Source organism: Geospiza fortis, unplaced genomic scaffold (assembly GCF_000277835.1).
Source record: "Geospiza fortis unplaced genomic scaffold, GeoFor_1.0 scaffold279, whole genome shotgun sequence".
Lineage (NCBI taxonomy): Eukaryota > Metazoa > Chordata > Aves > Passeriformes > Thraupidae > Geospiza > Geospiza fortis.
In genome coordinates this window covers 2,684,981-2,711,631 of record NW_005054352.1, presented here as the reverse complement: position 1 = coordinate 2,711,631, position 26,651 = coordinate 2,684,981, and the positions used below count along the sequence as shown (strand labels likewise).

The 26,651-nt window shown below is 35.6% G+C and overlaps 1 protein-coding gene across 3 annotated transcripts in view; it reads left to right on the top strand.

Moving 5' to 3' along the window:
- The window catches only part of KIAA0825 (KIAA0825 ortholog), a 225,881-nt gene that overhangs the window by 35,251 nt on the left and 163,979 nt on the right, over positions 1 to 26,651 (top strand). For all 3 annotated transcript variants that reach the window (XM_031058934.1, XM_005423416.2, XM_031058933.1), the window contains exons 5-6: positions 5,626 to 6,295; positions 22,990 to 23,160. In XM_031058934.1, coding sequence (XP_030914794.1) covers positions 5,626 to 6,295; positions 22,990 to 23,160 — 841 coding nt within the window. The remainder of the gene's footprint in view (positions 1 to 5,625; positions 6,296 to 22,989; positions 23,161 to 26,651) is intronic.

Genomic DNA, 26,651 nt, shown 5'->3' with positions numbered 1-26,651 from the left:
GCCTGCAGCAGGGTGTTATATTTCCTTTTGATCATGCCTTAAATAGACAAACTTGGAACAAAATCTTTTCACAGATGCTACCATATGTTCAGCACTGCTTGGATTGTTTTATAAAACGCATGTTGGTAAAAAAAACATTGGAAGTTGCTGTCTACATGGAGGCTGTTAGTGTTACTGCATGTTCTTCACTTTTATCAGTATGAATTTAAGTCATCTAATGTATGTTATTGTCCTTTATGCATTATTTAAGCATAAACTTCCTACCTGCTGTGTGGCCAAAGAGGTAGGTGCCATAGATGCCCCATCCCTGTAAATGTTCAAGGCCAAGTACTACTGAACTCTGAGCAGCCTTATCTGGTTGAAGATGTCCCTGTTCATTGTAGGAGGATTGTACTAAACAAACTTTTAAAAAGTCACTTCCAATCCAAATGATTCTATGTTTCCCAGTGAGAAATGTGGGAGCTACATTCTTTGTTCTACCAAGTTATACAAGGAGATGCAACCAGAAATCAAATTTCACTTCAGTGAAATTAAAGAGTATTAGAGAGTATTTTTATCCAAAATTTTTATTGAAAGCTTGCATTTGGATATACATGTGGAAATAGAAGTCTGGAAAATTGAATTGGCAAGATAAGTGAAGGCTGATCCCTCAGTAAATTATGGTCTTCAAGTTTATATATAAACTAGATGTGTGCATTTGATATGATACATATATATGAAATCCAAACACATAAACAGTATCCAGTGATTATTCTTTGTCACTTCCATGTCATGGTTTAGACCATGAACAACTTTAGGCTAAGATTAACTCTAATGCAAGAGAAGGGGAATGTCCAGAAGGGGAATTTAGAGAAGGGAAGTGCTTTCTCTGGCAAGAGCACAAGCTTGATAAAATCAATCGTTGTTTTGACTCATAGGACTCTTGTTGCTCTTTCAGTCACCGTTGATTCCACTGGATATTGATCTGTATCAAATGAGGAAGTTACTTTTTAGAGATGGCAGGTCTTTAATGTTCATGTGGTGAAGAGTGATTTTGTTCTCTTCTGACAAAGTTGATAAGTATGAATGTTGCTGTTAAAAATCATCCCATTCAAGGATGTCAGAGGCAGCCACATGCCATACTTGATCTAGATGAAATTGGAGAATCCCAGAAGAAGCTGACTGTGAAGTTCTTGCTTTCAGGAGTCTTTTTTTATTCCTCTTTGTCCACTTAGATCCTTCCTGTATTCCCTCAGAATGTGGCATGGCACTGATGACTTACTTGGGTCCATTCCCTGCTTGCTTCCTTCTTCAAGGTCTATTCAAGCCATATGCCTGAACACCAGGTGGCGGCATTTGTTTGGAAAACACAAAAATGTCCCCATCTTATATAAAATGTGCTTTCCAGCTCTCCAGCTTCCCGGGAGCTTACTAACTGCATGACAGTCTTGCTGTGAGCTGTAGTATCCAGTTAAGCCTTGAGAATGGCTCTGTGGCAGGCTGCTAAACAGACAGCAAAGTGAGAAGCCTGGAAGTCTCAGTTCTGCAGTTTATCATGAAAACAGTTTTGGAGCTCAGTAACTTTCACATCACTATTTCCATGCTTATGGCTTCTTAGATAATCCAGCCTGCTGTGTAGATGGAATTACAGATGAAAAATGTATCTGTACTGTCTGTATCTATAGTGCTGACTGTACTACAGTCTGTCTGTAAGAAGTTACTTTCATCTGCAGTCAACTATTTTCAATAATATTCAGGATTAATGAGATTATTATAAAGGGACCTTTCTTAAATATATATCTCTATCCATTGAACTAATTAGATAATTTCTTCTTGCATGCTTTTAATTAAGTATATATAATAAATATTCAGTAACAGGAACCTTCTTTCTACTTCAGGACAACATCCTTATTCATTGTTATAATTTATTATGTGTATTTATTTTGTTAAGAAGCTGTATTATCCAGTTAAGCCTTGAGAATGGCTCTGTGGCAGGCTGCTAAACAGACAGCAAAGTGAGAAGCCTGGAAGTCTCAGTTCTGCAGTTTATCATGAAAACAGTTTTGGAGCTCAGTAACTTTCACATCACTATTTCCATGCTTATGGCTTCTTAGATAATCCAGCCTGCTGTGTAGATGGAATTACAGATGAAAAATGTATCTGTACTGTCTGTATCTATAGTGCTGACTGTACTACAGTCTGTCTGTAAGAAGTTACTTTCATCTGCAGTCAACTATTTTCAATAATATTCAGGATTAATGAGATTATTATAAAGGGACCTTTCTTAAATATATATCTCTATCCATTGAACTAATTAGATAATTTCTTCTTGCATGCTTTTAATTAAGTATATATAATAAATATTCAGTAACAGGAACCTTCTTTCTACTTCAGGACAACATCCTTATTCATTGTTATAATTTATTATGTGTATTTATTTTGTTAAGAATTTTGTGTAAAGCTGCTGGGACAATTGAAAAGCAGTACAAAGTTCTTTTTGGGCTTTGCCTGGGGTGCTATATTTAGGTTTATTGTTATTATCATATGTTTGTAAATTTTTATGAAAATACCGAGAATTTCTTCATAAAGCCCAAAAATGTTAATTATGTGAAATGTTGTCATTCTGTGTACTGTCTTGTAACTCAATATTTAAAAGCTGAATATATGCACTAACACATTGTCATTAAATTCTCTTCCTGATAAAATAATGGCAGATTCTTTTTTTAATCAAGTCTTCATCTTACTGTACTTGTTTATTGATATGGTAGGTAGTTGTGCATATTACGCTGTAATCTGGTTGGTAAACTGCAACTGGTTTTCTGTATGTTATTGTTATGACTAACTTTCTGTGCTCAAAAGGGAACTTTTTATGCTTCTCCAAAACGTTTGGATACTAATTTGGATCTTTTTCTCTTGAATAGTGCTGGCATAATCTTTTACAATGTTTTTATAGGTTAATTTTTAAATTAAAAACGTATATCAATATAGGCAGTGTGTGAAGACACTTGATAACACTTTCTAGAGCTTCAAAGTTCACTTCAGGTACTCTTTCTGAGTATCACTACATCTAAAATAGCATCTGCAAGCTCCTATTTTTAATGCTGTAGTTTAAATTACAAAGGGATTGAAACAGTCCTTGGATATATAAAAATATTTCTGCTTTGCCTTAAAAAGCAGCAGTAGGGACTTGCTTGGAAGACCGTTTGGATTCACCATTGAAGGCATCAGGTGCATGCAATGTTTTGATAGCTTCTTTTTCTTTGTACATTTCAGAATGTAGTATTTGAGCATGATTCATAAAAAACCCCAACATTTAGAGTGCAGAAGTCTACTTGCCAAGAGACAACCTTTCAACACAGTGGTTAGTAATCAGGGTTTCAGTTTACACTTTGAAACACATTTTTCTTTGGGGCCGCTAAACTTTATAGAATAGTTTAGCAGATAATAAAAGAAAATGGGATCAGTATTATGCATTTTGATATATATGATTTAAGATTTGAACAAGTTGCACATATTTCTGTTACATGCACATGCTTTTGTAGGATGATATTCAACTGATAATTTCCTTTATTATTCTGTCTTCCACATCTTTCCTGCTTGTTAAGTATGAAGAATTAATAAGAATTATTTTGAAATAAAGATCTAAAATAGAAGAAAAATAGGTAGTCTGTTATTTTTAAGACTTTCTTTATAAGACGCAATCAAGTTCCCAGTTTGTTATTCAGAATTAGGTACTGTAGTGAAAGTGAGGGTTTTTTTCAAGAAACTCTGGTCAGAGTAGAGGGCAACAAGAAGGTTAAACCCTCTAAGGTATGTAACAGGTTTGAAACATCAGGAACAAAAAATAGGGGTTCTGAATTTAAAAATTTTTTTCACTCTAAAGCATACTTATCTATGGATAAAATCTTGCTACAGGGGAAAGATTTAGTATTTGGCATTCCAAAATGGTTATGTTTATGCAATACTACACTCAAACTTGAATAATTTACCTGCCCTTCAAAATGGGATCAGAAATAAAACTAATATTTTCTTCAAATATTGTAAGTTAAATAAATCAGCAATGCTGAAGGTGGAAGGTAGCAAAGGTTTCTTTACCAGCCTTGCTTTATAGGATGGAGTGTGACTTGCAGACTCTGCTGATTTCTAGTGTTTAGTACAGGGCTATGTTTTGGATTTGTGCTGAATACACATCACAATAGAGAGGTTTTTCTATTATTGCCAAGCAGGGCTTACACAGAGCCTTTCTGCTGTTCATACTGTGACACTGGTGAGGAAGTTGGGGGTGCATGCGAGGGTGGGAGGAGACATAGCCAGGACAGGTGACCCAAACTGACCAAAGAGATATTCCAGACCATGTGGCATCAGGCTCCATATATAAAGTATGGGGAAGAAAGAAAACAGGCATGTCTGAAGTGATGACCTAATGATGAGTGATGGTGTCCTGGAGATGGCTGAACACCTGCCTGCTATTGTAAGCAGTGAATTAATTCCTTGTTTTGCTTTGCTTGTGTGCATGGCTTTTGCTTTACTTTTAATCTGTCTGTCTCTCAACCGATGAGTTTTGTGGCTTTTACCCTTCCAGTTCTCTCCTCAGTCCTGCTGGTGCAAGAGTGAGCAAGTGGCTGCCTGGGGCTTGGTTGCTGGCTGAGGTGGAACTATAACACATAAAGGACAGACTGGAATGAACCCCCCTGAGGTGGTTTGCCACAATGCTTTTCTCTGTTAGGGAGAATCAATGGGAGATGAAGGAGCAAGTGAGAGGGCTTCTGGATTCTCATCCACTTAAGGCTTTCCTACTGAAACTAAGAAAATCAAGAATACCACCAGTTCCACTCAGTTTTCTTGTGACGATAGTATTGAGCTGTGACAAGAGGAGCTGCCATTTGCTGCATGACCTCTTGAAGCTGAAGCAGCTCTAAGGTCAGAGATCCTTGCCCTGGACTGAGAGAGAGCTCTTCAGACTTGAATGAAGAAGGAGCGGCAGCCATGTGATTTCACTTGCTTTGTTAACCGACTGCCTTCTCCAACCCATACAGCACAGATGTACATGGAGGTCACTAATATATCAGTCTGCATCTTGGTTTGATGGGTTACGCAGCTTCTTATTCCTCTGTCCTGTGTCATCTAAGACTCTTTAATTCTTGACAAGTTTTCAATTTTACGTCTTTAAGCGACTCCTGGGATGACTTTTTTATCCTTAGAATGATCTTTTTGATGATTGCCTGCTGAGCCATAGAAGGTGACCATTTTATAAATTCCTTGCTTGGTTTTATGAGAAAAACCAGTCATTATCTGTGTGAATCTTAAGTGATTTTTTCATACCTCTTTCTTTAGAAGATGCTGTGACAACAAAAAGGCTGCCAAGGGTTTCCTTTGAACTGTGGTCTAGAATTGATTGAGAAAAGAGGGTGGGGATATAAGAAAGATGAGAAGATGAGTGTGAGTTATTGGCAGAGGTAGACAGAAACTTAATTCATGTATAAATCCTGTTTTCCACAGATTTTATGATTTCTGTTGCTGACATATCTTACTTGCTGTTAAGATAATTAGTATAGGAAACAGGTTTTAGTCTAATATGAGGCTGTTCATTTAATGAACTGTAATTACCAAAAATTTCTAAAGTACTGTCTGATTTACCTTTGTTAGCAAAGCTTGTTGAAGAATGAGAAGAATCAAGAAGAAATGGTACTTCACTTCCTTCTGGATCTGTCTAGTCAGTGTGGTGTCTCATTTCCCTGTACTGCAAGTGGGACATCTTTTGAGTTAACATCTTCGCTTCATACCGTTCAGGATGATTCAGCTGTGGATGTGAAATCTCTTTGGGACGATGTGAGATTGCATCTTCGACAATTTTTAGTAAATAGACTGCAAAGTCAAGAAGAAACAAACACTAATGCTTCTCAACAACAAATGGAGTTTAAAACTCAGTGTGTACAGCAGCTTTTGTTTCTTTATCCCAAATCAGAAGTCTTAATGAGGTATCAAAATATGCAGAATAAACTGGTTAGTGATCTTCTACAAAACTGTATTTTGTCTAGTTGTGGTGAAACAAATTTTGATAAGGTCGTTCATGGTTACCAAAGTTCCATACCCAGATTGTGCACAATGATAAAAGAGGATTTGTATATACTAAGTGGGACAATTGGTCCATCTTCATCATTAAAGTTTATTAATGAAACTTACCTGGATACCATCACTGAAGAAATGACAGTTCTTCTTGAAAGACTTTGTGAACTGCAGTTCAAAGAAAATGCTCTACACGTAGTTAAAGCAAACAAGATTTCAAAGAAGCATGGAGGAAGAGTTCACGCTGTGGGTTAGTAGTCTTATTTTATGTTCTTTGTAGTTAGGTGTTATTTTAATGATGCTATTTTTTTTAATATATACTCGATTATTTTCTGTGAAGAGAGAGACCTGAAATTAGTAATTACAGCTTTATGTTTAAAACACATTTCTGCAGTTGAACTCTAGACTGTGTCAGAATTGTGGTGCAAAAGTAAGAGAAACTCATGTAATTAAACAAAATCCTATTATAATCCATTGGATAACACTGTCATGTCATAGTAATTTTTTTCAGCCTGTTTTATTCCAGCTACTGAAATATGTACTAGAATAAGAAATATTTAATCCAGATTTATATAAACACAAACTGTTGAGTCTTCTACTCCCACTTTTTTTTTTAAATTGTCAGACATTTAAAGGAGATTATAGGAAAGAGAGTACAGTAATGTGTCCATAAAATAGATAGTGATTCACGCATCAGAGCTGACCCAAAAGATTGCTATACAGATTCTAATTCTGAAACTAAGAAACAAACAGGAAACCCATTTACATTTTCTACTCTTGTGAAAATACAGTAGGTTCAAGTTAATACTGCCTGGTCATTTTTTCTTGTTCTGAGAAATGTCAAGAGGAAAAAGAATCTTTTGTTAATGTAGTGTTTTCTGTATTTTCCTTTTGCAGTTTTTAAGTCTGACATGCTAACTTCCAAAGGGAATAACCAATGCTTTGTAAAAAAAATAATACAGAATCAAAACTTCCATAACATAATTGCACAATTGTGTGTAATTGTTTTTTCAGTGCAGTGTTTGGAGCACACCTCTGTGCAGGAGCTGTTTGTTTAAAGCATAGCTTTCCATGAAGTGATCTGAAGACAAAAAATATTAAAAGTTCAGAATCATGTGAAAAATACAGAAACAGAACATCTTGAATTCTGCAGCATAAAGAAAGGATTAGTGAGATGATGATTATTCAGGTCTACACAGAAGAAAATCACATACTTCTGAGTTTTAAAGTCAGCATATGTGTTAGTCAACTAAAAATTCCAGTGGAAGAAATGCAAAGATTATTTTCAACAGGAACTGAAATATGGAGGAATACTGGAACGTGTGAAAGACAAGGAAGAAGGCATGCAGGTGAATAGAAAGGATGAGAAGTTCAGTGTTGGTGGGAAACAATGAGAAGAAGTAGTGTCAGAGTACTGTTGAGATATGAAATAACAAGAAATGTGTTTTTGAATTACGTGGTGAGATGTGAGTCAGTGAAAGGATTCACTGACAAAAAAAATTGCCTGGAGTGAACAGAAGTTTGTAACTTCATTTTTCTTTCAGTCTCAAAACAGCTCATGAAGATGGGGATGTTCAGTTATCTCCATTTTACATCTAAAACGTGGAGTTTATAGTGCTCACAACCATGTCTCTCTGAAAAAATCATACTTTAACTCTGTATTATAAGATGGAAGAAAACAGTCATTCAATCTATTCATAGAATACTTCCTCAGCCTACATTTTTTTTGCCACAGGATATGACTTTGCATGTTTTTGTGCCAGTACATCTATCACTACAGATTTCCAGTGCACATTTCTTTTGCATGATCAAAAACACAGAGGAAGGTGAAAACAAACAGTAAATTTTAGGACTTGCCTGCTTGCTTTAAAACTTTAAAACATTTTCTGCAATTAATTAAAATATAATTTCACTATTTCATAAATATTAGATCAGATTTTAATTTTTATTGAAAATTCATTAAATGTCAGATTTCAGATGCAGCAGCTGTCTCCTTAACACCCATAAAATGTGTTTAGAATTGCTGTTCATTAATGTAATTTAATTCTCAGCATTACTTTCTTCACAGGGGCTGTCATAGTCATGTCTTCATGTTATTTTACTTCAAGAAATTAGTATGGGAAGTAGGTATTGATTTGCCTACTGGTTTTCTACTATTCTTACTAGTTTTCTGCAGAAAACTGCTCATACACACTTCAGCCAGGGAAGCCATAAGGCACCAGTAGTGAAATCAGAAATCAGGCTAAAACAAAGTATGTGGTCAGAGTTGTGAAGTTTTGAGTGTGATTTCAGGTTTTTTTCATTTTCCGGATGTGTCATAGCCTATTTTGTATTATTCATCAATTCAAGCTAAAGGTATCCTTATATCATAACTAAAACAGTTATTACTGTGTAACTTATTTATATATGAGCTCATATGTGAAGAATCTTTTTTGGAAAGAGATTTCTCTCCTATAAATATATGAATATACTACATTTGTACCACACTAAGTTATATAAAGGCATTTTTTTCCTTTAGAATTAAAATGTTCATAAGGCAGTTTACAGTGAAATAACTATTTGGGAAATATTTTAAGAGATTTGTAATGGTGGACAAGTTCTTAATGTCAAGTGACTTTTCCTGCTTGGAACTCTTAAATTCTGGCTCTTTGTTGCCCTCCCACAAATTGGAGTAGAAATTTATTTTTCCCAACCTAACATAGGCTAGGTTAAAAGACAGCTTTAATAGATTACCTTGACAATGATACCCAGTTTGCCAAGTATTAAAAGAACCTCATGCATAAATATAGAGGGAAGGACAGAAAGAGAAGGTTTTTTTCTTAGCTGAAAAACAAATGTGTGTCTTATTTTTTGATGTATATTGCCTCTGCCCTTTGGGAGCCCTCAAACCAACACATTTCAGAATACCAGAATAATTTAATCTAGGGCATTCAGTTGGGACTGTTATCCCAGAGGTGATAGAAGAGTTTGTGTTTGCTTAGTCCATCCTCAGGATAATGTGGTTTTTATTTTATATTTGTTGTGGGTTTTTTTCATAAGAACTGCTGTAATTGATCCTACTATATAGTTTAGGGAAAAAAATAACAGAAAATGATGAAGCAGTGCCAAAACCTTGGAAAACTTTTTATAGACCACCTATTTCTTTTGGGAAAATAGAGGTAGTCCATAACAAGCGTTAACAGAGTTATCTTTAAAATATTCCATATATAATAATCTATTTGTGCAGTAAAGAATCAACATTTTTCTTTTCATTCTGTGCTAGAGCAATTATTTGTGAAGTACTATAAAGAGATTATTTCCATTTATCAGTACCTAGGAAGTGTGTGGCTTGACAGAGAAGCTGTCAAAATGGCATGTGAAAAGAGGCAAATTTTGGAACTCAGCATCTTGGGTTGCCAGCTCTAGTGGAAGCAGGTGGTTTTATGTTACAGCTTGATCCTCTTACCTGTTACATTTGTGCCTCTTATTACCTTTAACAGTGCAGAATTCAGCCAATAGTATTTGGGCTGTTCCTGTACAAGGTTTTTATATAACATTAATTATAATTGCTCTGTGTACTCTCAGAACGTAGTGTTTCCAGCTTGCTAGAATAATGTTTCCCAACCCACTCCCTCAATTTTTTTTGTTATTAATGGGATTTTGTTGTTTCAGACTTTCTATCGTATTAGTCATTTGCACCTTTCTAAAGTTCATGTAATGTTGTGGTATTTAAAAGTATACAAAAATATCTGTTGACAATACTTAGCATGGAAAGAATCTCAGCTGGTTTTCAGCTGAGATTTTTTTGTGATTTTTTGCTTCAATTTCCAAGGTGGTAAGTCTGTGTATTGTAGTTTTACCTCTTGAACCTTTTTTGTGTTCTTTTGTTTACAAAAATATTAAGCTGGTTTAATCAGGCGTGACTAACTTTTATTAATTTCTCATCTGTTAGATGAGGAAACAGCTACTCTTACAGATAATAAGACATCTGCCAGAGAAACTTAAACCCCATGAAATTATGAACAGTTGATGTATTAGTGGAAGGTTTCTTTGGCTTTATTTATATAGTTTTTATATATAAACAGAGTATAAATATTTATGTAGACTATTTAGCTATTTTTTCTAATTTCCTGTGGTTAAAATGAAACAGATCAGAGCTTTAAGTTTTATTTTTTCTGACATATTCAAATTGATTGGCTTAATATTTTTAAAGATCACAAACTTTCCAGAGGCCCTTAAACATTTAAAATCATAACTGAACTTCATTTTTAAAATCTGAGGCAATAGATATTGTGTTCCTAAAAATCAGTAGTTTGTAATTTTTAAGAAAAATATTATCACAAAGTGGAGGTAAACTAAAGTGATACAGATTTAACTAAGTACATTTTTAGGTAGAAAATAATTAAAATACCTTCAGAGATATACTATAATATTAATATTAATGTATTAGACTTTTATCCCAGTATATAGCCTTTTGGTTAAATGTCCAGCAGGCTTCCTTTATCTTTTCTTTCTCCAGAATGTAACCCATGTCCATTCTATTATAAAGATATATTCAAATGCAAACTGTGATTTAAATTATTATATTTTAAATCTATTATCTTTAAATGTTCATGAGTTCCTACAGAATATATTGTGTTTGTGAAACACCTAAAATGAATATGGCGTATAGCTAATCTTGTACAGAAGGACTCACTACCATGTACAGGAGCTGCATTTGTGCAGTGGAGATGAGAACAAGAAGAGAAACAGGCTCTGGAGTAACTTGTTGAAGTAAAGACAACTTTGGAATGTTAAATTAAAGTACTTGGTATGAAAAACCTCTTTTGAGCTCACTTATGCTTACATATTCCCAGCAGTTTGCTGAAGAGCAAACTTGAGATACAAGTTTTGGGCTTTGCACATTTAACTTAAATTTGATTTCTCTACTATTTTTATGTGCATATGGGTTTATTCCCCCTCGTTTATAATTTCCTCTTTTTGAAATTAAGAGCTTTAGTTTCAGATTTGTTTTTATCCTTCTGTATAATTTGCATTCACTTCGTTTACGATCTCAATAGCCACCATTATGGCCTAAAACAGTCTTCTATGATTTTTGTCATTTCTATCAAAAATATACCTAAAATAGTATTAATACTTGCTGGTTTAACAACTGCATAATTAAAAATACACCAGCTGTTCACATCTAGGAATAATTTCAGCTCAATAACTTTAATGTAATTCATCTTCCATTTATATCTGGAAATTGAAGAGTTCCAAACTTGGATTAATGCAATTAATATTTATATCTTTGTAACTGTTTTGGTATTTCTGTAAAGATGAGAATTTATTGCAGATAATATACAGTATTTGTGCTGTGGTTACAGTTGGTTTTCCACCATGTTTTCTTGCCCATAGTCCACTGTCTGTTTTTTAACAAGTATGAGGGTAAAAGGGGAAAGTGTTTTAGTCACTTGACTTGCTACTCCAGTCCTGAAAGTCCTGTTGCATCTTTCTTACGTTTTGAGAAGGCACATAATACAAACTAATCCATATGGATTACAGATGATAATATCCAGTATGGCATCCTGCTTCTGCAGATCAAATTCATTCTGTTGTCCAAATCTTTGGACTGGCACAAGCTAGCTTTCAGTTAAATGTCTAATGCATCCCTAAGGCCACATGTTTAGGATTGCAAAGTTTGAGATCTTAATTACAGAAGTAATTTGAAGTTGGCTTTTTTTTTCATAAATTTTAACTTCAGGGTATTTGAAGACCCACATGACTACTCTAGTGACTTCTAGACATTATAAAGAGAAAAATAAGAGAGTTACAATAAAAACTGTAACTTGATCCTGTTTGCTTCCTTGCATGTCTCTCTTCTTGTTTTTCCTTACTTCAAGAGACCCGCAACAACCTGTTCATCCCCTCCTGTGGACATGGTTGTTTTGCTTCTGTTTGTGCATGACCAGCAGTTTCTTTATGTGCATCCATTATATTGCCGCCTGCCTGGCATATCTTTCTGTCTTTTATTTCTGACCTCTCTGTCCCATTGCAGAGGGCCTGGCAACATTACTTCTGTAGGAACAGGGCTTTAAGGACCTATATAAAACAAGGTACAGAAAGAATGGTGCCTTTGTGCAAGTCACCATTGCAACTGCTGACCTCTTGAGCTGCTCTGCACATATATTCACAGAATTGTGAGGTTGGAGGCGACCTGAATAATCATCTACTTCCAGCTCCCCTGTCGTGAGCAGGAACACCTTCCACTAGACCAGGTTGCTCAAAGTCCCATCCAACCTGACCTTGAACACTTGCAGGGATGGGGTATACCCAGCTGCTCTGGGCAACCTGTTGCAGCGCCTCATCACCTTCGCAATCAAGAATTTCATCCTAATATCTAATGTAAAGCTACCCTCTTTCAATTTGAAGCTATTTCCCATTGTCCTGAAAGGTACATGGTTTCATTCTTGGTAATTTTTTTTTCAAAATGTTTTCACAATTAGCAAGTACCAGCTACTTGCCTTCCTTTGTGTTTTCACAGCATACCTGCATTTTCTTCCTCAGAATGAACAGAACATTTAACTCACAGTGCTCTCTAATAATTTCGTTCTCCTCCCAAGTGTAAAAGATGAAGACTGATTTACTCTATAGTCTGATATATTGTGAATGTTTAGAAGTCAATTTGACATTTATATACTGTAGTTTTCTCTTTAGTAATAAAAAGTGACAAAATCTGAGGGACAATTATGATGGAAGTCTCTCTTTTACTTCAGAATATGGGCCTGCATGAAGAAGACTTTGTAGGACTATGGAAGATTAGAGGACACTTTAAAAATGTCTTTAAAATATGCTCCTGCACAACTGATTCAAAGAAAGTTGTTGCAGGAGTCTTTTCAATGTGTGTATCTACCATCATTACTCTCAAGTCAATGAGATGGTCTTGACTGATTTTTGCTAAGATGGAGAACCCCTTCTGTTATAAAATTGTACCGTGAAAAGTCAAAATTATTTTAGTCACAATAGTTTGTTTTGAAAAATAATATAGGTGATTAAATTAGGGGGGAGTGTCATGCCCACAAGATGGTTCTAACATGCTAAATTAGGATATTAATGTCCTTTTCACTGAGGCTTAGTCTTACAATTTTAAAAAACCCCTCTCTCTTCAATTAAGGGGCCACTGTATCTACTGAGTTTTTGAAAAACAGAGCTTTCACTCATTTTATAGTACTTTTTACTACATTTACTGAACAGAGCAAGGCAATGGGTTTATTCCAGTCCATCTAACCTGGAGAGAATAAGGATGGTTAAAACCCTGTCCAACTTCTTAATTAGAAATCTAGCACATAGTGCCCATAAATATTGTGGACTGTCTGAAATTAGATCAGTTACTGGTCTCAGATTTTCCAGAAGAGTTTACTTTACCTAGAGTAGATTCACACACTGATCATCCTCTGGCTAAGAACCAGATCTTTGTCCTCTAGCAGAAGGGGCGCTGTACTGACTTTCTGTTCATGTGCTGGGAAATTCCAGGAAGTTCTATAACACAGAAATTACGTGTTCTGTTATGCACCATGCTATCAGCTCATGTGTAAAGAAGTGTTTTAATTGTGTAATCTCAGCTCACTGAGTGGGAATGTGTGTCTTTACTGACAAATGTGATTAATCCTGCTTTTGTATATTAGTCTTTCTACAAAATATTTGTTTACAAATTAGGAATTTTGAAACATTTCTCTAGAAGTTTTTAAATTGTAGTGTCTGCCCTCTTTGCTGTCTGCCTAGACTTATTTTTTATGTTTATGTTCCTTGGAAAAATGAGAACTTTGTGGTGACTTTGCAACTAGGGTTTTGAAATACAAAGGCGCAGGAAGCAAAAATAAGAGTATTGCCTCCAGCTGTATTTTTTATATTATTTGAACAAATTAGACCTGGCTGTGTTATATCTTGGAGTAAGAGAAGCAGAAGTGACACCGGCACTTAAATCTATTTTTAAAGGAAATACTAGTAGGAGTATCTAATGTCATGCATATTCCTTCCTACAGAAAGGAATGATCAACACATGATAGAAATTACTGATTGATTGAAGGCTCCTAGCAATCTAATTTGAGTAGAGTAGTTCCAATGTAATGAACCAATCTGTGAGAGACCTAACTTCTGTGAGTGTTGAAAATTGAAATTCAGCTAGCAGAAATTTTTACATTTGCAGACATTAAAGAAATGTAAGCCAGATTAAAATAAATATGTTGATTACTGTGTTTTCAAATACACATTAGAACTGCCTTTTATCAGCCAAGTGTAATAAAACGGTTTGCAGAGAAACACATGCAAGTCCTGTCAAAGTTAGAATTCATGAGAAGGTTTGACAGACCTGGCAGTCCTTAATTTCTCTTTCAGCAAAGACTGAGGAAGATCAACTTTTAAAGTTCTTCAAGGACTCCTGTTTCAATGTAGGTGCTATTTTCAGTTATTTTCAGCAGGCTTTCTTAGTTTTTATGCTCTCTTAAAACATTCTACTTTGGTGTTTTCTGTATGTGAGTGTGAAGACTTCAGAGAATGTGATAACTCTCTCAGCCCACAGTGTAGGCAAGAAAAATCAAAAAATGCATGTGGAATCAGTTTATGTCATTGGCAAGGCCCAAATATTGTTTCAGATCTCTGAGAAATAATACTAAGAGCATAATTTTGTCATAGGATAGTTCTTGCAGTTTTCGAAAAGGACTTTTTGGTAGTAGTTACTACTTCAGAAGAAATTATTAATTTCTTCTGAATGTAGAATAGCACCTAAAAACCCACTCTTAACTGCTAGAAACAACTGCAACTATTGTCTATCTACAAGTTTTAAAGTAATTTTAGTTGAAGGAATGTTTAAAAAATGTCTGCTATTTCAGTATTTTGATAATTATCAAAAAAATTATTGAATGTCACATGCTTAATTCCTTAAGTGGACCAGTCAGTTAATTAGTTCTAATTCAGAAATGAAATAATTTGTTTATGTTTGAATTGTTTAAAGTGTCACTGTCTACCCGGAATTTAAGTGTATGATAGGAATGTCTTGTAATTTATTAGAGGCTATGCATGCTTTTGAGAATTAGTAGGAGGTTGAGTCTCTGGTTTCAGAGCAAACTGAGATAGGTATCTGTGTATGAAGTAATTTTCTTGAACATGATTACAAGGCACTTAATCCTCAGAGTGCTTCAGGAAGTCTCTGTAGTCTGTTCCTCAGGGTTGTAAAGGAGCTATATGCTGTCAAGGAGTCAGATTTGTGAGATCATTTGTTTAAGATAACAATATAAATTTGAAGTCAGAGTGCAATTCAATGTTCTTGTTTTCCATCCTGTGTTTCCAGCACTGGTCTATTCTTTCTTTCATCAATTGGTCAGTAAACACGATTTACAATGAAAGATTTCATTTTGGCAGACCTACCCATGCAATGTTCACAAAGGACTTCAGCATTTGGTGGCAAACATCTAGCAACCTGACATGGAATCAACCTTCACTATGAGGTCAAAACTGATCTCATTTTACTGGGAAGACATTATGGAGCAGGTTTTAATAAATTTTAATCAATAATATAAAAAAGAACCCTTAAATTAATTTTAATTTTAATCAGTTGCATGTGTAGTGAATCTCTTTCAAAACATTAGTGTAGTTTTCACTGACGTTGTTTAATAGCTGGCAGTGACATCTCTGTGACAGACACACTGAATTAAATCTATGCAAATTTATGCATGCTTATCATGTTTATACATCAGTTGAGTTCCCTTACTTCACTGCATTTTTTTTGCCACATGCACAGTATGGATATATGGTATGAGCATTTATGAATGTCATGTGGTAATGGAGGTATCTAATAAGAAAATGTTTACCATTTTTAGATCTGTGACCTTTTATTTTTTAAAGGGACAAAAAATGCCAATGGGTAGTATCTTTGTGAAGGCGGCTTTACCAGTTTATCCTGGAACTCCTGGGTCTCACTGCAGCTAACAGGGAGCTGCAAAGCAAGACAGGTGTTTAAAAACCCTTAACGGCTCAGATAACAGTTTACATCACTAATAGTTCTTTCTAGGTCTGTCAGTTTCAATCAGCAGAGAACACATGTGATCAGTATATCTGATAAACTTGTCGATGCCTTTTTAAAGCAGGATTCCCCAATCTATTCTATTCAACTCTACTCTCTCCTTTCCTTTTTCACCATTTCAAGTAGAATCTTGATAAGACAGAGATACAAGCAGCTGTGTATAGCTAGCTGAGGCTACAACTAATTTGTGCAGAAAAAAATTAAATCAGGAGGTAAATTATTTCATGATTGCTCATTCCCAACAGAGTTGGGCATCATTCTGAAGAAAATATCGAATAATTGGTTTCAGACCATGTCAGACACATGCAATTCCCTTCTCTAATGGCTATGTGAGGTAGGACTAGGCCTCAGGGGTCACCAAAGAACTGAAAATAGCTTAGTGCCAGGCACAGCAATAGAGAGACAGAGCACATAGGAAATGAAGTGGCAATAAGTGCAATCTATAGGGGAAATGTGCTTCACTTGGAATTTAATGTATTGGCTTAGAATCTGGCAGTAAGCCATGCAACAATTGTTTACATTTCTGTCAGCATCTGCATCTGTTCTGCTTTGTAAATGGCACTTATCTTTGAGTGAGTAAATGGTGGAATCAATAACAACTGTTAAGGGATTTCCTTTTTTTTTTCATATTCCATAAAAATTCACGCTACAGACAATGTAGCCTTAGATTAATAAGAAACAGACATTAACAGGGTCAAAGGGATTTGTTTAGTAATATTTTATAGCTTCTTGGGTTTGCAGTAATTGTATCCATGTGACTTGAATGTATCTTGTAACATATCCAAATTAAACTGTTAAAAAATGCTAGCTTGCAGTAATGAAGATGATTTTTTATAATTATCGTAAGTACTGTGTATAGAAAACTGCTGGCACTGTTTGTAATAATTTAGTTCCATGTAATACTGTGTATTGCATCTGCTATGCAGAAATACTAAGTTGCTTTTTACAGTATAAGCAAGTTAACGATTATATCCAGCAATACCAATTATTTAAACCTAGCAGTTGCATTAAAAATTGTATACCAACACGCAGTTTGAGAAAACTGTGAGCAGATGTCCATAAAAATGGAATATATATTTTCTAAATGCAAATGAAAGAATAATACAACTTATATACAAGCTCTGTTTAGGAGATAGTGTGCAGATGAATGCTGTCATAAATGCAAAGTTCTTATAATAGTTATGGCATCACTTAAAAGTTAATATCACTGAGACCTGAGGAACACATTCTTGTTAATGGAATTTATGAATGTAACTCCCTGTGCATGGCTTTGAAAATTTACCTCTTGGAATACCCCTATACACAGTGACTGTCAGCAGCTAAGTTTGTTTTGCTTTATTAGGCTATTTCTTTCTGGATTTTAGCAAAATGGTAATTCCATTTATTACGTGTGCAGGTTGTAGGTAGATTTTAAATTTAATACTGCACTTCTGATGTTTTTATTTTCTTCCTTATATAGCTTTATTGAATGAAATCACTGACATTGCCTACTTGTGTCCATGGTAGTACAATATTGTTGATCTATCTTACATGAAATCAAGCCTTAGAAATGGGGACAGGTGAATGATACTTAATGTATTGTGTATTGGGAAGGCATGTTATAGTCTCTGCTGAAATCACTGAAGAAAACAGTCATCAGGTTGCTTAGCAAGGATTCCACCATGAGTCTCAGAAGCAGTTTAGCCATGTGGCTCTGCAGAGTGAGTAGTAAAGGCTAATTAATCTGAGATCAACATTGTCATAATGTAGTTATTCTTTACCATTTAGAGCCAGCTCACTTCTGATGCAGGTATTTCTGTGCTACACTTTACTGTGTCAGATACCTGGATGAGTTGAAATTATCAGAATTACGCACTCATTTTTTTAAACATTGTAAATTCAAAATTCTTTAAAAAATTAGAGGTGCCATGCTCATGAAAAAAAATATGAAGAGAAAATAATAATAAAAGTTACGTTTAGTTTATGGGTCTCATTCATACATGTTTTCTTATGCCTTTTGAGATTTTTAGTGCCTCCAGGCTATAACCAAGGGAGTTGGAACACTTTTTTTAGTGGTTTCAAGAGCTACAGATTTGAGGAAAGTATCATTTTTGAAACTTGCTATAAAATCACAAGTTAGCAGATATACACAGGTCATGTAGATCTAGCTCAGCCTTATTTCTTATGCATCTTCCTTTTCAAAGATGAGGGAAAATCTCTAAAAGTGCTAAGATAAAGGCAGATACCTTGCTACTGAATTTAAGTACTTAGGAGAAGGTCAGGTACAATAATCAAGTGCCTTATAGAATGTCTTTCACTTTATGTTGCTTGAAAAATGCTTTAATTAACCTATTAGCTGTCTTAGAATTCATACGGGCACCTCTCAGCTTCATCACTGGTGAAGTGAAATTCTATGATACCATCTGTCCAACTACATCCAGCCAAATGGTCTCTGGTAAAATGGACAGCTTTATTCTTCGACAAGGGTGGCATGTCCTTCAGATCTTAGGAAAATTTCTTCAGCTTCAATTCTGCTAAAATGAAAGGCCAAACCTGAAAATAGTACCCCTAGTTTCTCCGGTGTTGTGTAACTGCATCAGCTGCCTTGGCACCAGCACACAAACCTTGCATAAATTGATAGACACCCTTCTTTTAGGCCTTCTTTTTCTATTAGAAAAATAGAAACTCTCTCTAAGGGTAACATTGTTTGGGTTGACAGACTTCTGGTGCCCATTTTTTGATAGTTGGGGTAGTAAATGAGCATGCTTGAAGAAATTAAATATCCTTTGATTCCGCTCTGCCTCTATGTGGTAGGAACTCAAGAGTACAGATTATCTAAATTGCATGGAAGTTTTGAGCTTATTCTTTTGCTTCATTCCAGTTTTGTGTAAGGAACCTTCAAGATTTATTTACTTGCTACAAATAAATGCAGTGCAGGTTCATGTTAATTCAAGTAATCTTTTAGTCTTCTCCCTGCTATCCCCCCAGAAAGAACTGCAGAAACCTCAAGTACTCTCTTTTTCCTCTTAGCAAAATAGTTGTTCTGTCCTCTGTGAAGCAGAAAGACAGTTTCCCAGTTTTTCTGAGGTCTTTGTCTGAAAATTCAAGTTCCTTAAGAGCTATGCAACAAAGCCTTGTATGCATTACTGAGCCTGAAGACCCTGAGCAGCCTTTCCAGGGACCTACACCGCAGCCTGCCCAGGAGATCTATTTCACCGGCACCTGAGTCCTCAATCATTGCTTGAACTACATCATAGGTGTCCTGGTGTTCATCTGCTGTTGATTCAATTTTCCTGCCATGAGCTTGAACCTGCCTTATCACCATGGTTCCACTGAACTCTGCTTGACTTGTGCTTACCCTCACCAGACCAGATCCAGACTCAAAAGGGTGAATTAGCTTCCTGACTTGACCTCACATTTGTGTCATCACCATTAACTTGGCTGATGATGTGGACTGTTGGTTGAAACCTATCATGTCAGGATCTGCCTTACTTAGGATCTGCATGACTGGGCCCTGGCTGGCAAGGAGCCTGTCCTGCTGGCCGTATTATCATGCTTGACTCTCTGTTCCTCAAGTAGCAGCCAGACTTCAGTGGTCCCTGACACTGTGCTTGGTTTGAATCTTTTCTGTTGTAGCTTAAGATAGCTCATTTTCCTGACTTAGGATATTTCTGCCTCCAGAGCAGTTTAGGAATTATCAGCATAGGCATTGGTTTTGTACAGCAGTATTGGTGTGATCCTTGTTTTGCAGAGATGGAAGCCTGGGGCTATGTTCAGGAGCTCAGAACCCTTTTTTACTCCTCTGTGTTTGTTTAGGTTCTGATCTCAACTTTTTTGTTGAGCAATATTTGTAAATCAGCTCATTGGCACATTGGCCAAGGCTGTAGAATGCACTTTACCCCTCAATAGCCTCTGTCCCTTTTCAGAAATTCTTCTCTCTAGGTATTGCTTTAGCAGAAAGCCAACATGTCCTGTTGTTAGGAGGTACTATAGAGGTCCTATTTATGTTTGGCTGTATCCAAAGATCCTGCTGCAGCTATTTCCTTCTACAGGGACTTCATGAATTAAAGTCAGGCATGCAGAAAAAATTAAATTTAGAAGAATGATAGTAGTAAATTGCGGGTGGTTCAGGAAGGAAGCTGGTTTGTATCATGTAACTTTCTCCATTTCCTTTCTATCCTGCAGTGTCACTGTGTTCACAGGGGTCTTAGGATGAGGAAAGAGACATGTTTCAGAAGGCTTGATTTATTATTTTATGATATATATTATATTAAAACTATACTAAAAGAATAGAAGAAAGGATTTCATCAGAAGGCTAGCTAAGAATAGAATAAGAAAGAATGATAACAAAGGTTTGTGGCTCGGACTCTCTGTCCAAGACAGCTGGGCTGTGATTGTCCATTAATTAGGAACAACCAACATGGGCCAATCAAAGATGCACCTGTTTCATTCCACAGCAGCACATAACCATTGTTTACATTTTGTTCCTGAGACCTCTCAGCTTCTCAGGAGAAAATTCCCAAGAAAAGGATTTTTCATAAAAGATATCTGTGACACTTCAGTTAGACTGGAATGCCACTGCTTAACTGATTCGCAGCTGGCTGAGATCAGCTTCATGGACTTTCAGCCACACTCTGTGTTGTCCTCCGTGGATTGGATAGAATGCTAACAACAATTTCAGACCATTTTCATAATGGAGAGGTGCACAGTGTCACCTGGCTTAGTGAGTTATATTAGTTTTCTGACCTAACCCTCCCAAGTCATGACCCATTTGGTAACATTTTCAGAGTAAGCATACTCCACTTTGTGAATATGGCAAATTTTCCTCCAAACAGGTTGATGTCACTGAGGTTTGGTTGACATATATCACAGCCTTCATGTCTATTTCACATCTGTCCACATGAAGACATGTTCTCTTCATGACAATCTTCTACAGGATTTATAAACCTGTTTTGAGGCGTTCTCTATGTCATCGCATTGGCTGCTTTGCTCTTGGCGAAGCACACAGTTCTTAAAGGTTTTTGTCCTGTGGTTGTCCAATCAAAACAATGTCAGGAAAGAGGTGCCTTTTCATTCTACTCTGCTAAAACATGGACAGTGATGTGCTTGTTCAAGCAGACTGGTCAGTGTTCTTCAAAATTAAATGCTGCTATCACTATTTTAAACCTAATGATCTGGATGTATAGAAGGCCTTTCAGTCAAGCTTTGGATAATCAGGTGTGTGCGCACTACATGAGCATCAAGCACTAAATAAATGAATTGTCATTTCTGAGAAATGATAAAACTGAAATATATTCTGAAGAATCATTAAAAGTAAAAGTTTTTACTTTTTCTGAGTTTGGTAATCTATTCTAAGCACAGCATTACTGTGGTATACCTTTATCTTCTACACCCACTCTCTTTCAATCTAATAAGGACAATATCATTTGAGGGAATCGAATAAGTGGACCGTTTCCTTGTTCCTCTATAGATGGGGCAGAAATATCACAAGGTTTTGGAATTATAGAAGATTGAACTAATGTTCTGTTCATTTTTAGGATGTGTTTTGTGGTTCTAACATTGCAGACTCAGGCAGTCTTTTCATGTCAATTAAACTCAGATTATATTCTCTAGTTTTCAGATAAGGAGTAAAATTCTGTGAATGTGATTTTTTGTAGGTTTAAGACTTAAAATTAGAAATCCAGTGATAGATTTGCTATTTACTCATTATTCAGAGAGGAAAGACACTAACAAAGGCAGTTATGCATAACTCTTTTGACATTCTTAGAAATGCAAGGAACTAACATGAATACATCTGTTTGGAACTTTGAAGAAATTCAGATGTGGATGCAAAGCCTGCAGTCCAGTCTCTAATGCTGTAAAACTGGAATAGCATATTATGGAATTAGCTCTGCTACTTAGATCTATGTCTATTTAAAAGTGATTTGTAAATGCCTAAAAAATATTTAGAAACTTTGAGGGAAAAGGAAGGTACAAAATACTTAAAATTTGCAAAGGTCAGAAAGATTTGACACATAAAAGTACATTTCAGTCAATTTCTTTTTGTGTTCATCTTTCAGAGCTTCCCTTTCAAACTACTCTGACTTTCTCTTTGACGATTTCCAGATTAACTTTTCTGCTGGTGTTACATCTGCAACAGAATTGCATAGGAACATGGTATCAGCTCACCATAATTTGCATAGATGTGCAAATTTGTTACACTTAAAGACATTATAAAATTAAAGTAAACCCATGTGGTTTGGTAATACTGAATTGGAAATGTCTCCAAATCATTTATAGTCTGACTGTGCTGAAATCAGAGTTCCCTGGTTGATGTGACATGATTATATAAGTGTGTGTGTTAACCTTTCAAAATAAAATGTTCGGTTTCTTCTTTTAAATACCAAATGCTTATAGTTATAATACTTGCTGATATTTGCTCACTGACAGTCTCACTTGTTTTCAAACCCCACATATTTAAAGTTGTGGAGTGTTAGATTGATGTTTCTTTCACTCAAATGTCATATTCATCAACTGTATTGTGCTAGCAGATTGTTAAACAGACAAGGTGACTTGCAGAGTGACAAGTGATGTGATGTCCCAAACCATTAAAATACAGTAATGGTGTGTTTTTTTCCCTTTCGGCTTTTGCAACACAGTGGGTTTTCTATAAAACACAGGTGAGAGCATTCCTGAGCAGATCCATTGCGTGGAAAAAATCCTAGTTAATGAATAACAAAACCTGGAAGTCAATTGGAATCTCACAGATAATTGAGAAGTTCTGAAGACTTAGGAAAAATAATGTAACAGTATTTTATAATGAGAAAAAAATACATTATAAGGAAAGTTAAATTGCTTGATGTATTACACTGTCTTACATAATCAATTTTGCAGTATCATTTGGTTTTTTCTGCTATAATAAAAGCTATTTTATAATTTTACTTGAATAGCCTCCCAGGAATACCAGAGGAAAGGACGGAACTTCTGCTTAACCTTATATCAACTCAAATGTCTTTCTCAACTTATCAAACTCTTCTTATTAATGGAGGAAAAAATTGAAGAAGTCTCTACAGAATTTCTGCTGCTGCCTTCATTTACAGAGAGGAATAAGAATGTTCAAGGTAATGAATGATTGTCCTGATTTATTGGTTTATTTTGTGCAAAAGAATAATTTTATGCTATTTTCAACATTAATTACCTAATTTGCGGCATCATATTTTTCAAATAAATGTGTTTCCATATCCACTGAAAAAGCTTTTGAAATGTGCAGATTTACATTTGAGCACGATGACTTGTAGAAAAGAACTGATTGCTGTGTATAAATATGTGATGTACTACCTGTAGATACTGATGGAGAGCCATGATGAAAAACTATCAAACACTGCAACAAGATATCTCCTACTGGATTCTCTATAAATCCTGTGTCTCATATAGGACACAACAATACTCGGAGTCTGAATTCTTTGCAACTGACTTTTTCTGAACTTGGCCTTGAAAACTGCTTTTTCAAGAGAGAAAAGCACATACATTAATATAAGTTTAGTTGATCTTAGTGTATGTGAAACTAACTGCTAAAGGATATAGTCCATGTTTAACCTGTATTTCTCACACTTACTCATATTAACTGTGTTTACTAGCATGCTTATCTCACTGGCTTCAGTGTCTGTGTTACAGAAGGAAGTTCTACATCAGTAAAATTATCAAGCTTCAAGTTTGCATTTGCTATAGGTTCGAAGCTCACTTTTTTTTCATCTACTTGTATTCAGTTGAACTGAGTATCATGAAAATTCAGGTGAATGACACCTTCCAGGAGTATTCTCACAAATGTTCTACTTCTACTCTGCTGCTTCTGCCAGTGGAGACTCCAAGTCATGAGAGAGAAGTGGTTTCAAGAGCTTTGATTTTATTGCAGGAAAATATCAGACCAGAAATGAGGCCAAGCTGCTCAGGGAGAGAGGATAGGTGAAATCAAATGTCACTATCTCTATAGTCAAGCTGCAGGCTGAGGAGAATGGTGTTTTGGGAATGATGTCTCAGAATACTACATTGACGAAAATAAAAATATTAAATAAGAAGAGTTCTAAGGCACACAGTTTGTTGTTGTATTCTTCACCTGTAATATTGACACTCCAAAATAAAGAAATACAGGTTAACCTATATATTGTTAGAATATACGTCAAAGCTCTAATAAAATATGCATTCAAATTCCATTGTTGCTGACTTCAATGACTTCAGTAACTTCAATGTATTTCTGCCTCCTTTACTCAGTTTTACTAATCCTCAAGAAATGTTACTCTATTATACATTATAATTTATGTTTTATGGACTTGATTCTACAAAGAGGTCTTAAAATAAACTTGTAGAGTTTTCCTCATGTGTTGAGCAGGCTATACACTCAGTAAGGACGATGGTAAATATACTTTTTATTACTGTATTATGTGAGAGAGTGTAAAAAAATCAAGAAATCTCAAATGGGAAATTTATTTGATATTTATATGACTATATTCTAAGGCATGTGGTCTCCAGTAATTCAAAGGACTTAACAATTTCAAGATTAGCAAGAAAGATTTTGCTTTCCTGGAAGTAAAAATTATCCTGCTTAATTAATTAATAAAAATTTTTCCAAGCTTAATTACATTCAGAACCATTTCTCCAAAGAGTGTTTAGCCACTTTCTTTGAGAAGTATTCTTTTAGAGTAATCATGTCTATTGCAAGTTGATTCTTAATTGGTACCGCTACTCAATCAAATCTGAATGTGAAATATTATTAGATCTTGTAGGAGGCAGTCTTGTGGGTAAAAGGTCCATTCCAGAAAAAAAAATAGAATTCATTTTCCCCTGAAAAACAAGTGAGGGTAGATATTTTTCGGATGCTTTTAATGAAGTCTCAGACATACATTTGTTTTTAGAGTTGCTGTTGTGATCAGGTGATTCTATTCACAGAACTGTTCTCCATGATATGTTTACAGATAGTTTGTGAAAAGACTAGTCCAGAGAAATTTTTAACAAGAGGTCTGACTAGAAGAAAGGTTTATTTGTGTTATTTTATTTTCATATTGTTGGAAATCTCAGTTGTAGTGAAGTGAAAGATGATTTGATGTGGGAGAATGAAAACTATGTTCCCAGTAGTTTCAGGTTATGTTAAGTACCTAAAAGAATTTAAGATTTTCCCTGTTAATGTCCCATATTGGGTTGATAATTTTATTTTTTTCACTGATGATAGCAGAGTTTTTTTATAAGAAGTATTGGTTAAAATCCTTGTTTTATTTTCATCAGAACACATTGTACCATATGACTAGACAATATAATGGCCATCTTCAGTACTTAGAAGCCTTATTACTAGAAATCTTGTTTAATTTGGCAGAGTCAAGAGTGTAGATGTGTCTGAAGCAGCTTTAAATTAACTTGTGTACTACAAAGGTCAGGTTTACAGTGCAGCACAGGCTGCAGAACCAGCCTAAGAAGCAGAGTGAATTAGACCAGACTGGAGTGCTGATGGTGCTAGAAAGTTACCCATACTCTGAGCAGGTTCAAGCGAGGTTGGGTATATCCAGCCTACCCCTCAGTGTCTGCAGTGAGGGATATCTGAAGTGTCAGTGCTCTGCAAGTAGTACTGCTGGCAAACTGGGGAAAGATGGCCGATTCATAAAAGGTAGGTGAATGTCCAAGTCACCTAAAGTTTCCCTAGGCATTGCATAGACAGAAGCCTTGTACTTGTTTCCTTTATGTTTTGGTTGCTTTTAGTATTCATGGGAGACAATCTATGTAGCTGACACAGAGGTGCAACAAAAATAATGTTTTTTCATGTGCTTGTGTCAAGTGGTGTATTTATGTGTATAGCTGTTTCAATGTCAATTGATTTTTTGTTTTATATTCTGTAGTACTTCAATTTTGATGTTTAGAACATGTATAAAGTTCCATCAGAAACAAAGTAGTTCTTTGGATGGTTCCTCTTTGTAAAATTTTTTTTGTCCCAAAGATGGCATCTGAGTTTTATCTAAACCAGACGGTTTCTTGGCCCTCATTTTTCCCTAAACCCAGCAATGACAAAGAGCAACGGCTGCATAAATTGGATGTAAGAAGAACACTTAGGGTTTATCACAGAAGAATCAAAGATTTCATATCTTCTGACAGATTGTTTGTACTCTTAGGGGGTCTTAAGAGGGGTCAAATGGCTTCTAAGAGTTGCTTAGCTAGATGGTTAAGGGATTGTATTAGAGAGGCGTATGTAGTTAAGGGTAAAGAGGCTCCCAGGGTTTGTAAAGCTCATTACACTAGGACTATAGCTGCTTCTTGGGCGGAGAGGTCGAAGGCTTCCACATTGGAAATTTGCAAGGTGGCCACCTGGGCTTCTCTTCATACTTTTTCATTGCATTATTGCTTGGATGTAGTCTCTTCTGCAGATTCTGCTTTTGGTAGGAGGTTGCTTGTGAACCAAAAAAAGAACAGTGAAGAAAAGAAAGACATGTAGTTCAGAGTTCTAGCTGGCAACAAGACAAGTTTCTTTGCAGCGTGCACAATGGAATCCTATGAAGACCAATTTAGGCCGTTGAAAATAGATGTTAGAGGGAAGTACTGCCTACCAGTGTTCTCTGATGGTAACCCCATGGCA